This window comes from Paralichthys olivaceus, chromosome 22 (assembly GCF_024713975.1).
Source record: "Paralichthys olivaceus isolate ysfri-2021 chromosome 22, ASM2471397v2, whole genome shotgun sequence".
Lineage (NCBI taxonomy): Eukaryota > Metazoa > Chordata > Actinopteri > Pleuronectiformes > Paralichthyidae > Paralichthys > Paralichthys olivaceus.
In genome coordinates this window covers 10937248-10951906 of record NC_091114.1, presented here as the reverse complement: position 1 = coordinate 10951906, position 14659 = coordinate 10937248, and the positions used below count along the sequence as shown (strand labels likewise).

The 14659-nt window shown below is 43.4% G+C and overlaps 1 protein-coding gene across 1 annotated transcript; it reads left to right on the top strand.

Moving 5' to 3' along the window:
* The first annotated feature begins 7134 nt into the window (after positions 1 to 7134).
* Positions 7135 to 14607, top strand: LOC109634866 (uncharacterized). Its single transcript, XM_020095642.2, has 8 exons — positions 7135 to 7301; positions 9541 to 9650; positions 9856 to 9940; positions 10041 to 10236; positions 10414 to 11483; positions 11586 to 12385; positions 13128 to 13331; positions 13410 to 14607. Exons 1-8 carry the CDS (start codon positions 7159 to 7161, stop codon positions 13652 to 13654), a joined length of 2853 nt encoding a protein of 950 aa, XP_019951201.2. The 5' UTR covers positions 7135 to 7158; the 3' UTR covers positions 13655 to 14607.
* The last annotated feature ends 52 nt before the right edge of the window (positions 14608 to 14659 follow it).

The window sequence follows — 14659 nt, the reverse complement described above, 5'->3', positions numbered from 1 at the left end:
TCTGTGGGTTGATGTATTTTTTTGTGCAAACCCTTTCAACAAGAGAATCATTTTACTGAATTATTTAAAATTACACATGTTTATTAATAACTGCAATACCCTTAAATCACATACTGGGGAATAAATGAAAAAGACAAGACAAGATGAAGAGGAACACAAAGCAAACCAATGTGTTTTAATATTTGGCATGTAATTCAAACCAGGTAACACTTAAGGGAATATGCTAGTGGCAGTAACAAGAAAATCCAGTTAGCTGGACATTATAATGCTGAAAAATCAACTTGTTAGCACCATCTGCTGAACAAACCATGTAATAGACAAACTGTTTCTATAACAGATCTGGGGCTCATCAGTCAACACGCTGGCACACTGCAAACAGCTTCAGAAAGTAATCCGACCCTTTCATTTTATACACTTCACTGTGTTGTAGATCCGTCTACAATCAGTAATCCATAATGACAACCTGAAAATTAGTTTGTCAATTAAAAAATGATATATGTACATAAGTACACCAATAATTAGGCTTGACTACGTATGTGTGCTTAACAGGTAAAATTAGCTGAAATGTGCTCTATGTATTTTTAATCTAAATATATTCACAACAATGTTGAGGATGAAGTCCTTACATGGAAAATCCACAAATAAATATAAAAGTCAATAAATACAAACAAACTTAATTCAAATCACAGCTTTATTATTGCATGAATAGGAGAACATGAGTGTGCAGGATAATAAAAATATACATGTAGTTTTGTGAATATGGTACTTTACCAAAAATACTAGTTTAATTGATCGATTATATTACTTGCTGTTCGCTTTGTCTCTATCAGACAATGTCTTATGTATAAATACTTTAAACACTGACACACTGCTGAGAAAAAAGTTAATTTTATATAGATGTCAAGATTTAAATTTGGTTGATGTGTGAGCATTTGCAACCTCTTCTCTCTCAAAGCTGGGATTGAGATCCATATTGATCAAAATAGAATTGAATCCGTCCAGTCTCCCCTGTGCTGCAGACTGACTCCAGAAGTCATGCTCGTCCAGATATAAATGACATATTATGAAAATCAAGTTTTATCTTCATTTTCCTACGCAATAATTCACTGATATCTTTAACCTGCAAGTTGCTCTGTAAGGACAGAGGATGCCGCACCTCGTTAAGCCCTATGAGACAAATATTCGTGCTTATTTTCAATTAATACAAATAAGAAATAACCTTCTACATTCAAAATAACACTTACAAACGTCTTAAAGTGACTGACTGTTCTGAATCTGATATTTTTTCCTCAAGATTAATTAATTAGTTTGTAAAACATGGCACCCCCCCCCCCCCACCCCACCCAGCTTTTTATCCTCTCCTCCCTGTTCACATGAAGAAAAAGGTTTACAGCAGATGTCCTGTTTTATATTTATTTTCTAGTTGTCGTGCGTCAGGAACTGGAAAAACAAACTGTCCCAGTAGAGAGTTTGTATTATTTGCAGGAGGATGGGTGGGGGCCGCACGGTGACGCTTTTTTTGGGGGGGGGGAGGAAATAAAAAGGCCCCTTCTGTGCGTCCCCCTAAACACGCCCCTGTGGCTTGCGGAACCAATTAAATCCCCTCTGGCTGCGCACACGCCGACATGAGCACCGACACCAACACGCCGCACTGACCCGGGCAGCGAGGACAGGAGCTCCGGGGCCGACGCCAAACTGAGAAAACATCCGAAAAAACGCTGCTTCGCCGCCCGATATTTTCGACGCTGGGGGTCGGGGGGGCGGGGAGCTTTGGGAGACGTTGTTTCCCCTCGCTCGGCCTTCGTCCCGCTCGCCGCCGCCGCCGCCGCTGACCCTCCTGTGGAACCGGGGCTGGGGAGCAAATGGCAGAGCAGTCGGAAGAGCAGCGGCCGATAACCGAGCTGGACGCTCCGGGGGCTGGACGGTCGCGGACCGGGAGAGCGGCGGCTCTCGCCCGGCTACTGCACCACGAATGTACCCGTCTGCTCCAGCTTTACGTGAGTTATGAGGGTGGTGTTCAGGGGCGGTGCGACACACTCCCCTTTCCGTTAGTTGTGGCTCCACACGGACATGTTGGTCACTAGCTACCTGTTAATACCTCCATTGCACTACATCTGGCTTTTAATGAATCTACATTGAGCAGTGTGCTCTCACAGTGTTGTTGATGCTGTGCTGCACAGTGTAATCACACTAAAACAACCCCCCCCACCTCCTCCATTTCCCCTGGGGCCCCTAATGGATAGAGTGCATGGGGTTATTTTTTTCTGCTGTCATGCAGCTGTGCCTCAGCATCCTTTTAAAAACACCTTTCAATTGATCAGCACAATCAATTCCCACTCAGTGCTACATTTGCAATTGATCAATATCAAATAATAAAGTCACGAGCGCTAGGCCAGCAAGGCATGGTATTGCTGCCCAGCATTCAAAGTCATGTGTTAGATTTGCCTTTGCAGAAAGAGAGGGAGACCTTCCTGTTGGACCACACCCCAGACAGCGGGCGCATCGTGTCCTTGTCCCCAGACTCAGAGGAGCCCAGCACTGAGGAGAAGGTTCAGCTGCTGCATGCGGCTCTGCGGCAGTGCCTGGGGCTGCTCCACTGTGTCATCCTGAAGGAAGATGAGGAGTGGGGCGAGCTGGATGGCGACTACGAGACCATGAGGACCAATGTCCGGGCCCGGCTCGAGCACTTGCTCTTCACCACCAAAAGTCTCGCAGAGACCGAGAGCAAGACCCTGGAAGTCACTCCTGACCACCAGTGTAATGAGGTGAAGAATCTCTCAGTAGTTAGAAGGAAGACGTCCTCTGGAGTGACTATGAATTTATCAAACATCATAAAGTATGGCATTTTATCCATATAGAGACTCCTGTTCCAGGTACACATACACAAAATAAAAAAGCAGTTGAAGTACTAAATGTAGTTCTCTAAACTTTTAAATGACATGCATTTGAAAAATCTCATGAATTAAAAAAACAAGTAATAAGAAGATTAAAAAATTACACAAGCCTTAAAGTTTATCTTGGTAAACCAGTATTTATGTGAACGAGCATCCTCTGGACTCCAGGTTTGTCCATTACCCTTATTTTAAAAGTATATTTGTGTTTTATTTTACATAAAAAACCACAACATGCCTCATTTTCAGTAAAAAGTATGTACAATTATAAAAAGTATGATATTCTTATGTCTCTCAGGTGACCAGGTTCCCTTCCTTTCTCCATGAAATGTATTGTTGTCACCTACATGTTTAAGTTGTATTGAATTTTTTTGGTCTCATCACAAGACTAATCTACATCAGATCTGACACCTGCATTCAGCAGAATAAGAAATCCACACAAAGCTGATAAATTCATTTTTAAACGGAGTACTTAAAGCTTCAGCAGAGTCTGACTAAACCCTGAATTACTCGATATGGTAATGTGACTAATGTTGGGTACAAATCATCAACTTAATCTCGTAGATAATCCAGACAATCTTTGGATTGTGATTAAATCTGCACTGAAGGATAAAGACGTATAAAAAAAAAAAAGTGTCACTCAGAGCGACAAGAGGTTTATATCCCTCCTGCAGGTTACTTCCCCTCCCCAGATGGTTTTAGCGTCTTTCAGCTCTTTGCTTTGATTTTTCTGACACTGTTCTGTTTTAGTTCACTCAACAACAAAACAATCTTTAAAAAACCCATAGCTGCCCTGCACCAGTGAGCAGACATACAAATCCAGGCCCTTGACAGGAAAAGGACTCCTGCATCAGTCCTGAAACTCGCAAAGACACTTTGCTATTTAGCACCAGTTTCAGAAAAGGTCCTTTGACTCTTAACCGTTATTGTTCCACCACTTGTTCTACTTTTACGTCAGTTTATATATATATCTACCAAGGGCCATGTCTTATTCCTTTGTATTGTATAGTGATGGAGACCAAAACTCTGTATTTAATGGGCTCCAGTAAATTATTATAATCAGATTTTAAGCCAATGGTATTGATAAACTGTGGTGTTATTGGTTCTGTTCTCGGTATACTGGAGAAATTAAGAAAATATATTATATACAAAGTCTGTCAGATTGAAGCATCTGTCTATGAGCTATAACGCACACACACACACACACACACACACACACACACACACACACACACACACACACATGCAAAAGCAAATGCAGACCCTGCACTTATTGACAATGGCGGACTGAACTAAACAATAAAAAGTGTGTTCACCTGACTAGAACTAAATGAATAAACTAGAACCGGCTCTCAGTGGAGCGCATACCTCTGTTAAGGCCCAACAGCCCCCTTAAATTCAAGCTGTACCAAATTGCACACACTTAGAGATATCAGTCCCCTAAATTTGCTTGACTTTTTTTCCATCAAGATCAATGATCAGTTGGAAAACGTTAAAATGTAAAATTGACTGTTTCTGTTTCAGATCACTCAGAGCAGCGATGGATTTAATGGTTTACTAGCTGCAGGCAAACTAGTCATTCAGTAAATTAGTTTTATGTTTTTCTTTTTATGATGCATCTGGATGTTTTTAAGTTAACCTGCTCTCCTCCGTGTAGGAACCCGACGGTGCTGGGGGAACGTTTGGGCTCAAAATGTGGACCTATCGCGTGCTGCTGGAGCTGATCCACTGGGCCGACCACGCCGTGCAGACCCTCCACATCTTACACACAGAGACGACAGGAGCAGAGGAGATCTAACTCTTTTTCGTTTGGATCTAGCAACATCCCTGAATGAACTCACTCAACACTAACAGCCAGCTTTGTCTTGTACTTATTCCAGATGAAATATTAGGTCATGCGGAATATCCTCTGTGAACACTAGAGGTTCTAAAAGCCCTGTTCAACTGAAATCACAACTAAGCTCCTTTCTAAAACAAAGCCCAGTAGACAGGTTTTCCCAGATGCTGGTATTTCCACAGCAAGTGCTAAAATGACCTCTAGTTTCCCACAGTTGCTATTTCCTTTGACAAAGAAGCAAGGCAGACTCACTTTAAACCCAGTGAGTTTGCACTCTGCGTGTGTAAAGGTTGGTTCGCCTGGTGCGGTGGCAGAGATAGTGTTTTGGAAATATCTTTTTTTGTATACAGTGTGTAATTTATTTTATTTAAGTGAGTTCACCTTTTGATGACTAAATATGTGCTGTTCATAACACTCCAGAATCTACTAACTGCTAGAATGTAGCCAAAGTACCCAACTGTTAAAACTGTGACTGATGTGCAGCTGAACCTGTAGCCCTTAGCTATTTTAATAAGTCACCTAGCTCTTATTGTACCCCATTATTAACATATCTATTCTTAGTAGTTCCATATATAGACAGAATGCGTGTATATTTTATTGTTTGACATAATCTGTGATAATCAAGTTGCTGCTCCGGTCTCCAAGTTCTCTCCTGATATTACACTTGAATGTGCTGCTACACTGTTCATGAGGTTGAACTAATAGACCTGTGGCTCTCTAACATTTTGCCAGATGTTTGAGAACCACTATATTAGACCAATATCTTCTGTTAGGATTGTACTGTCTGTAGCCAAACGTATCAAACACTCTGCACCTCACGTTAGAGTTAAATGCCTGACACAGCACAGCCTCAGTGCGTGAATGAGCTGTGACGTCCAGACTTGCCGGTTTGGCGGATTTCTCAGTGTCGTTCTTTTCTTTTATCTCTGTGATAAATAACTGGATGTGCATTGAAGATTAAAAGGCAATCTTAACCTTTGTGTTTTACTGATGCTGACTTTACTTCATTGTTTCTAAACCCCACGTCTGCATTTACACTTATAATTTCTCGGTAACATTTTATTATTATTTTGTAAATAGAGCTTTATAATTTGATAGAGATATAGTATTTTCTGCACCAATGACCTATAAGAAGTTGATTTATGCTTTTTTTTGTAATCAGAACCAAATCATAAAACTATACACTATTATGACATACACATGGAAAATTAGGTGTAATAATTTATTCTTTTGTTGATATTCAACTCCAAAGTATTTAGATAAAGCCTTAAGTGGCAACCATCTCTGCCACAAATTGAGTGTGCACAAGATAAGTTACTATATAACTGACTGTTATATATATATTTTATATCATGTGTTTGCCAAAATGTCATTTTTAATCAAAGGTATTGATCTGAGTGCTCATTTAAGTTCAGGCCACTCTTTGTTAGACTATGGATTTTGGAAGTTAACAACACTCACGAATAGAGAGCATTGGAATATCACTTGTAACATGTGTAACTCATACTTTTGAGTTGCTGCACCAAACGTGAATTCTTAGAGGGAATAAAATAATATATAGTGATACCACACCTACAATTGGCAGCACTTTTACTTTGATATTTTAAGTAAATTCTGCTGACTTGAGAAGCAGTACGTGTATGTATTGGTAGTTCTATTTAATTAAAGAATCTGAATACTTATTCCACTACTAATTTTACAGATGGACTCTAAGAACTCATCAGTAGTTTAATCTGTTGGCTCCCACCCTTGGAAAACAAATCTTAGGGGTCATGAGATGATTAATGAGAGAAAAGTTTTGTTACATTTATATTCATCTTTCTAGGCAATGAACAATTAGTCTATATTAGACTTTTTACTGTCCAATCACCTGTGAAATTGGTTTGAACCCACTGATTCACATTTAACAGTGCATTTTATGAGCTAACCAAGTGTTTTTAAACCCTTGATTTTAAAATCTTTGCAGTAGTAGTTAGGTGTAATATTTTTGGAATGCTGAAACTGTGGGTAATCACAGACATTTAAATCACATTTTACAAAACCTTCATGTTGAAATCTTTATTCGAAGAGTAACTAGTGGGTAAAACTTTTGAAATAAGTGCAGTGGAATAAAAACATATAATATTTGCCTCTGAAATAAAGTACAGTGGAAAAATGAAAAAGCATACAATGGAAATACTCGAGTAGAGTACTTGTGCCTCGATATTTTACATTGTAGTACTTGAGTACTTCTCTCCACCACTGCTTCAAAGCACTGATTCAAATGCACGTGACTTCATGAGCTCTCACATGAACATCTATGAAGATGTACTGCGATAATACTGTACATGTACTACAAGTGTGTGGCATTGTGTTGTAGTTTCTCTTTATTCTCCTCAGAGGTGGGTGCACCCCATTTTACCATTAGAGCCCCAGAGGGATGTTGTGCACATGCGCGTTGTGCGATCTACCGGAGCGCGAGAGGTAGCGAAGGGAGTCCTAATGGCGGAGAATGTACGCTCGCCTTTTGACTACCGGGAGCCGCCGACCCTCGACAGCGACGGGGATGGGAGCAAGCCGCCGCCGCCGCGGGGGTGAGTGAGTGTGTCGGGCCGCCGGTTCGCCGCCGCGCGGGCTCGTTTTTCCTCCGGGGAAATGTGGCAGCTCCAACACTAGGGACGCACGCGCCGCTGCAAGCGTGCGCGTCTGTTTCAGTTCACGTTAGGAGCCTTTATTTCGCGTGCGTTTCTCCTTTGGTTAAATTGGAGAAAACGGAGCAGGGGGAGCGAGCTTCGCTGCTTTTTCACCCGGCGGCAGCTGCTGTGTCCCGGGAGGTCGCGCCTCCTCCGCGCCTCGCTCATCTCCAGCCGCTCGGTTCATGATGTTTTGACCGACGCTAGCTGCTAGAAGCTAACAGGGCTAGCGCTGGTTTAGCATCAACGTTAGCATGCACCCAGCAGGAACCATCGGGGGGTAACCTGGCCGATCTTCGGGTGTGTTGTCGTGTGTCTGCCGTGATCGGCTGCACATGCATGTGAACGTGTCGTCGAGCAGAGCCCGTGTGTTCACGCTCTCCTCTCGGACCGTGTGTTCCGCCGCTGCACGTCGTCACTCGTGGCTTGTTTTGGCTTCGAGTAAACAAAGTTGCTGACCACGACCAAAATGTGTCCGATAGAAGTGAAGTGTCACCAGAATCGAACACAGCGTGTGGAGGCGATCAGCCTTCTGACAATGCATCTATACAGCCTGACGGGATTGAACAAAGGGGTGGGGCAATGTCCAATATTATTATTGTTAAAATCATAATTATACCTGAGACCCAGCTACTGTCCACAGAAGAATATTAGTTCCTCCATTATGATCTGTACGTTTAGGGACTGATGTACAGCTGCTCAGAGGGATAAGATAATATATATATATATATATATATATATATATATATATTAACTCCAAAGGAAATTCTTGTGCCAGATCTTAGATCGATAGATAGATACTTTATTGATCCCGAAGGAAATTCAAGCATCCAGTGGCAGTAACATACACTGAACGTACATTAGGACTGACTTGTGCATTAGAGTTAACTTAGAACACAGTAACCATACATTGAAAAGTAACCATACGTTGAAAATCTTGCCCCAAAGTTACAATAACAAAGAATATTATAATAGATAAATACAGTGAAGTATAAAAATATGCAGTGCCTAAAGATTCTGTAATACAAGTAAGATAAGTTACAAGAATACAAAAGAATACAACTAGACAAATAGATATTGCACGTGATATTTAACTTGATGTTGCACAAGATTATAATATGATGCTGCACATGAAAACAGTGACAGGGAAACTTGAGACCATTATTAAAGCTGTGATAAAATATATTGTCAAAGATGGTGGTTTTCATTCTAACTTGGCTGGAGCTGCAATAAATAGTGGCTGAATTGATTAGTTTATCAGTATCAGCAACTATTTTGATGGTAATTTTCGAACTCAAACATCCCCAACGTACAGGCTCTTATTGTGAGGTTTTGCTGCCGTTTGATCTCAGTAAATTGAATTAGGGCTGCAGCTTATACACCTTAATGATAAACCTGCTATGAATCCTCCCTTTGTCATCAATGAAATGTTAATAATGGTCATAAATGGCCATTGTGGCTTTGTCAACTTTGTCTTCAGATGTTTGATTTTTTGTTCGATCAGAATTTTGCAACGTTTGCAGCAATAATTTTCTGAAACGATCAAATATCAAAACAGTTTCTGATTATGTTTTTGCTGATTAACCAATTGATGAAGTGAGTATAGTTTTTTATAGTTTTAGCTCAAAATTGTTGCGTTATGGACATCTAAAAATGTTTCTATTAGCTATCTGCAAATGTATGGGCAAAATTTGGGCAAACGTGTATAGGTTACTATACAACATTCTCACACAGTACACAGAATATTTTATCTAGAAGGTTTACTGATATGTGAACAGTCTTAATTAAAGCCAGCATAAACAGGATGTGTGTGCAGTAACACCCTAACCCTTTTCCAACACTCACCATTGAAAGATATCCTTACACCCGATACCAAAACCAACAATGCAGATTGTGAAAAAAATCCATGTTTCTAAACAACTGTGTTTTCATTGTTTGTCAAATCAAAAGTATGTAAAATTTCCTTGAGTAGAAGCCACTGCTGCTATCATCACATGTAGTTCACAGCCTTACTGTGGCATCGCATGCTCCGCTCTTTTCCGTTGCCCTTTATCCAGACGCTTCCAGCACCAGAGTCTTGAGCGCCGCTGCGTCTGAACGTGTCATTATGCTGAACGAAGCCCTGGTTTTGTTTTTACAGCCGCGTGTGTGGGAGAAAAAGGAAGGGGACACCTGTGAAGGTGTGCGACCGAGCGTATGTAACAGAAGATGAGGAGGAGGAGAGTATGTCAGAACACAGCTACAGCCCTGGTATATACACACACACACACACACACACACAATCATTTTGCCACATGCTGTTGGTGTTTTCATCCATTCTGGTGCTTATAGAAAACAAGTGTTGTAGTCATCAGTGTATTGTTGGAAGGCAACACCTTTTATCTTTCTAACATAAGGCTCGTTGTTGATGAAGCTGTTATGATGTGATGGATAGAAACAGTTTTCTCCATCTCAGGTGAGGGCCAGTACCCAGAGGGTGCAGAGGACCGCCTCCCTCCACCTGGCAGCCCCTACTACCTGCCCGATCCTGCTCAGCTCTGGTAAGGAGACCCCTCACCAACCATGGTCGCTGTGATCTGCTGCCTGTTTTGTATTTTTCATAGAGGATCCATATTACTAACATCAGGTTGCATTTTTCAGTGTGCCAGAGTTGGGAGAGGAAGGGGCGAGTGGGGTTCGGGGGCCCGTGCTTTTCCATCCGCCACCCAACTGCCGCATCCGAGAGGTCCACTGTGGGACGCAGGTACGGTTGGTCGTCATAGCAATCCGCGACATCGCCAAAGGGGAGGAGATCACAGTGGACTACAGCCTGACAGACTGGGGCGAGAATGCAATGGTGAGCAACTACAGATAAGGACATTATAAATAATTCTGGTTATAGTCTTCTTAATGTAAACTCATTCGATGAAAACATCAAAACGAATATGTTTGGAAATTAAGGAACACAGTGTTTTTTTGTGAATTAATAGAACTGCAGACCCTGTTAATGAATTTGAAATTTGTCTCTCACCAGGAGGATGAGGCTGGCCCCCACCCACTGTCCCTCTCTGTTTCCGATTACCTTACCCCCTCCTGGTCATTATCACCCTCATCCTCCCCACTCACACACTCTGAACCCAGTGACTCCGATCGCGAGGAGGACGAAGAGGAGGAAGATGATGATGATGACGATGATGATGAAGAAGAGGAAATCGAAGAAATTCGGGGCCGAATGCTGCGGCGCCGCAAGAAGCGCAAGTTGCCAACCGCTGTTGATTCAAAGAAAAAGAACTCACCCACCTCCTCCAGAGGACCTGGGCGCCCGTGCTCTTCCTTTTCCCGCCCAGCGCCTGTCACACCCCCAGTCAGATCCCAGTCCCAGTCCCCAGCCAGCACCCTGGCTCCCCCGACCACCAACATCAACAACAACATCAACATTAACATCGGCAGCTCCAGCGGTGCCACAGTGAGCCGGCGGCAGCACTGCCCGTACTGCGGGCGCCACTATCGCTCTCTAGCACGGCACCTGGAGAAACACCACGCCAACCAGCCTGAGGTCAGAACAGCCATGGAGCTGGCACACCTTCACAGCTCCTCAAACGGCAGCGCCTCTCACCCTCAACCCTCGTCGTCCTCCACCTCTGCTACTCACAGTCATTCCTTTGCTGTCCCACAGCCCTCGGGCTCGAACCCTGCGCCACCCTCTCTCTTCTCCAGGGAGAGGGAATCGCCAGCTACTCGCTCGAGCACAGGCGCCGTCTCTTTCTCCCTCTCGCTTTCCCCGCCTCCTTCGGGTCAGCCCACAGCGGCTAAGAAGGGGCCGAGCTTATCAGCACCTGCTGCAAAACGCGCTGCACCTCCTGTGGTGACCAGGGTTAAGAGTCCATCGCCGCCGCCTGCTCCGCCTACTCCAAGGAGGGGTCGGAGAATGAAGAAAGAAAAGCAGGAGGAGCAGCAGAAGGTGGAGGTGGAGAGCGCAAGAAGTCAAGAGGAGCTAGTTCCACCCCCCACTCCAGAGCCTGACATAGATCCAGAAGAAGAACTAGAGCTGAGTGCAGAAGGTGAAGATGAACCTGCAGAAGAGAAGAATGGAGAGATTACAAGGTTTGGTTGTCTCTGATACTCGTTTCCCATTTTTATTTATTGATAACATTAGTTGCTGGATTGTGCATCACTAATTTAACGGCTGTTTCTCACTGTTTTCAGCACACAAAGACATCACATGTCTCCGCTGCTCTCCTCCCTCTCTTGTCTGGTCCTCTACCTCCGCCGCCAGCAGCACTCCTCCTTCCTTTCTTTAACCCGCTCTCCTCACTCCGCCGAGGCATGGCGCCTGCTCTGCCATTCCAGCCTCTCCCTGCTCATCCTCTACAACCGCCACCGGGAATGTGAGGTGGCCAAACTCACTATCCAGGACTACCGCAGCCGCATCACCCCACAGGCCATCTCCAGCACCAGCCCCCCCTCCGGCATGGAAGCCCTCTTGTCCCCCTTTGAGCGCCAGGTCCTCTCTCATCTCCCACGGGCCGGCGTTTTAGGCAAGCGTGGTCGCGTCCAGCCGCTTATTCTCCCCCCACACTGTGAGTCCTGCCTGGACCTGCTCCTTCAAACCAGCCCCAATGTTGGTGTGGACCCAGAGAGCCCATACGTGTTCTCCCGGCCGTACCACTCTCCTGCCACCCCTCTCCGGGGCACGGACCTCCTGAGGAATCTGGCTCGAGCCAGCGGGGCTAAGAACCCGGGAGCACTGACAGCAACAAGAGCAAGGCGGCAGGTAGCTATCCTTACACAGCTGCTACTGTTGGAGGAGGGTGAAGGCCAAGGTGGATCAACCAAACGCTTGGAGGACTTCCTGGAGAGAGAGTACCACGTGACCCAGAACTGCTCCTCTATCATTCGTGATCCTGCTCTCATGGGCCGGGTGGGTCGTGTTGTTCTTTATGGAGAGAAGGAAGGTGTTCTTTTCAGAGGGATGAGTCTGCAGCACATCTGCCTTGAGCTGGATGGTACACACACACACACACACACACAAGGATGTATGTATTTGAGCCCATCAGCAGGTATTTAAGTCATTTCAGGTTTTGCTTCTGAGAAGCATTGGTGAGTTTGAACTTAAAAAGTGGGACCATTAATATGTATTGGACTCTAGAAATAATTTCAGTCACTTAAATCATTTTGAAGTGGTTTAATCAACAGTGGTGGACAGTGGAAAGCTTTACTTGACAGAAAATATTCACAATAACATTTGTGGAGGGCCAAATGTATAGAATAGATTGGCTTATTTGTTGTTTTTACTTTTTGAGAAATCTTTCTTGCAACAAAAATTTCATGAGTAGATGCTTCAAACCATGTGTTGAAAAATTATTTGTATGTTTTTTGAAATTGTTTGTTTTTTATGTTTTCATTATTTATTTTTAGGATACCATATATCCCCCTCAAGTCTTCTCTTTAAAGCAAAACAACATCAGATATATGACTTGATTAAAGCTCAAATACTACACTTAGAGCCAAAGAACAAATTATTAGTAAGATAACAAATATTTCTAATCCAAGGCACAATTTAATTGGTGCATTATTACATATGACTCCACCAGTCAGTCTGCTGGTTTAAGCACTTTTCACTGCCAATTTGTAGTGAGCCCCCAGGAGGTACATTACAGTACTGCAGTTGCTCCCTTTACTCAGAAATGATTGTGCTATTTATTTTGATTTGACTTAACCACCCTCTGGTTTATCTCTGTCCTACAGTGATGTCTGGAAACTCAGCAGACTCCTTTTCAGAGGTTTCTGAGGCAGAAGAAGAGAAGGAGGAAGTGAAGGAGAAGGTTGAGGTAATAGTGAAGAAGAAAGGACCGGGTCGACCGCCGCGGAAGAAGAGAGTGTCCATTCCATCTCCAGTTAGCCCATCTATAGCCAACGTCCACAAGAGGCGATGTATTCCACCCAAATCAGGTAACCATCAGTCTGATAAACAGAGAATCCTGTTCACTTTTTTTGTTTAAATTCTGCAACACCTCGTCTTTCTCACAGGGAAGCGTGGTGTACTGAAGCGTCCCTGGTCGGAGGCAGAGCGTGTAGCAGTGGAGACTCACCTGAAGCGAAACCTCATGGAGCTGCGAGTCCCTGCGAAGGCAGACTGTGAGCGCTGCCTCGAACTCTGCCCTCTGCTGGTGAGCAACCAGCGAGACTGGAGGGCAATCAAGTTTTACGTCCACAACCGCATCCAGCTGCTGAAGAAGCAGGGGAGGAGGGAAAGCGCCGCCGCAGTTTGCTAGAGAAAAAAACGGTTAAAAAAAGATGTGACAGAGGGACACGTACCATACTGTATAAACCACCAGCAATCACACGAAGATATAAACTCTTGGCCGTGGTGGAGAGCATCTTTCCCCGTCTCATCACCCTGGTCATAAGGGAGAAGTGTAATAAAAGTGACTAAGCTAAAAAACGGATGCTGTTTCTCCAGTTAAGGATCGTTCGTTCTCAGTGTTGGGATCCCCAGTGTCTGTTTCTGAGATGTATTTTTAAGTGGTTGGACAAGATGTTCTTGTAATTGTGAATATGAGTTCAGACACAGTGAATGCATTTTTTTTAAAGATCTGTTTTTTATGTCATTTTTACTAGCTAGTTGACAGTGGAGTGGAGGCTGTTATGAGATACGGAGTAGAGAAGGTGTCTGCAGTGATACGGTGTGCGCTTTAGACCTCTAGACCACCGGGACACACTACAACAGGCGATCTTCTGTCTAGCATTTTCCTCCATTGAACGCTGATGACCAAACATGACTTTAAAGCTTTGGAGGAAGACGCCAATGGTTCTGATGGTTAAAAAAAAAAACCCACAGAAAAACTACGTCTTCGGGACTGAGAAGTGTATGAACTTGTATAGTTTGTTTGATATCAGCCCACAACACCCAACAGACAAGTGTTTTAAAGAAGTATTCCTCAAAGTCTTGGACTATGATGCACTGGTCTGTGTATCGGTTCTTGCATACCTCTTATCATGATCATCTTCAGACTAGTATGTATCGAGGCACGCCTACTTGAATTTATTGCGATATATGAGAAGAATATCCAAACAAATTTTATTTCCGAATCAACACATGGTCGTATTCATAATGTAAATACTTCTTAATCTATGAAAAGTATACAGTAGTGATGACAAAGTTAGTATTGTGTTATGGTGTACATAATGTAAATACTATCTGTACTTATTAAAGTGTATGACATTTTGCTGTGTTTTCTTAAACTGGACTGTAAAGTGAGTTTTACGCCGAGGACACA

Bases quoted from the DNA above. Each gene is read 5' to 3' on its own strand.
- LOC109634866 (XM_020095642.2), top strand. From the start codon at position 7,159: ATGCGCGTTGTGCGATCTACCGGAGCGCGAGAGGTAGCGAAGGGAGTC. The intron at 11,484-11,585 runs GTTTGGTTGTCT...CACTGTTTTCAG, and splicing joins AAGAATGGAGAGATTACAAG to CACACAAAGACATCACATGT. The intron at 12,386-13,127 runs GTACACACACAC...TCTGTCCTACAG, and splicing joins CATCTGCCTTGAGCTGGATG to TGATGTCTGGAAACTCAGCA.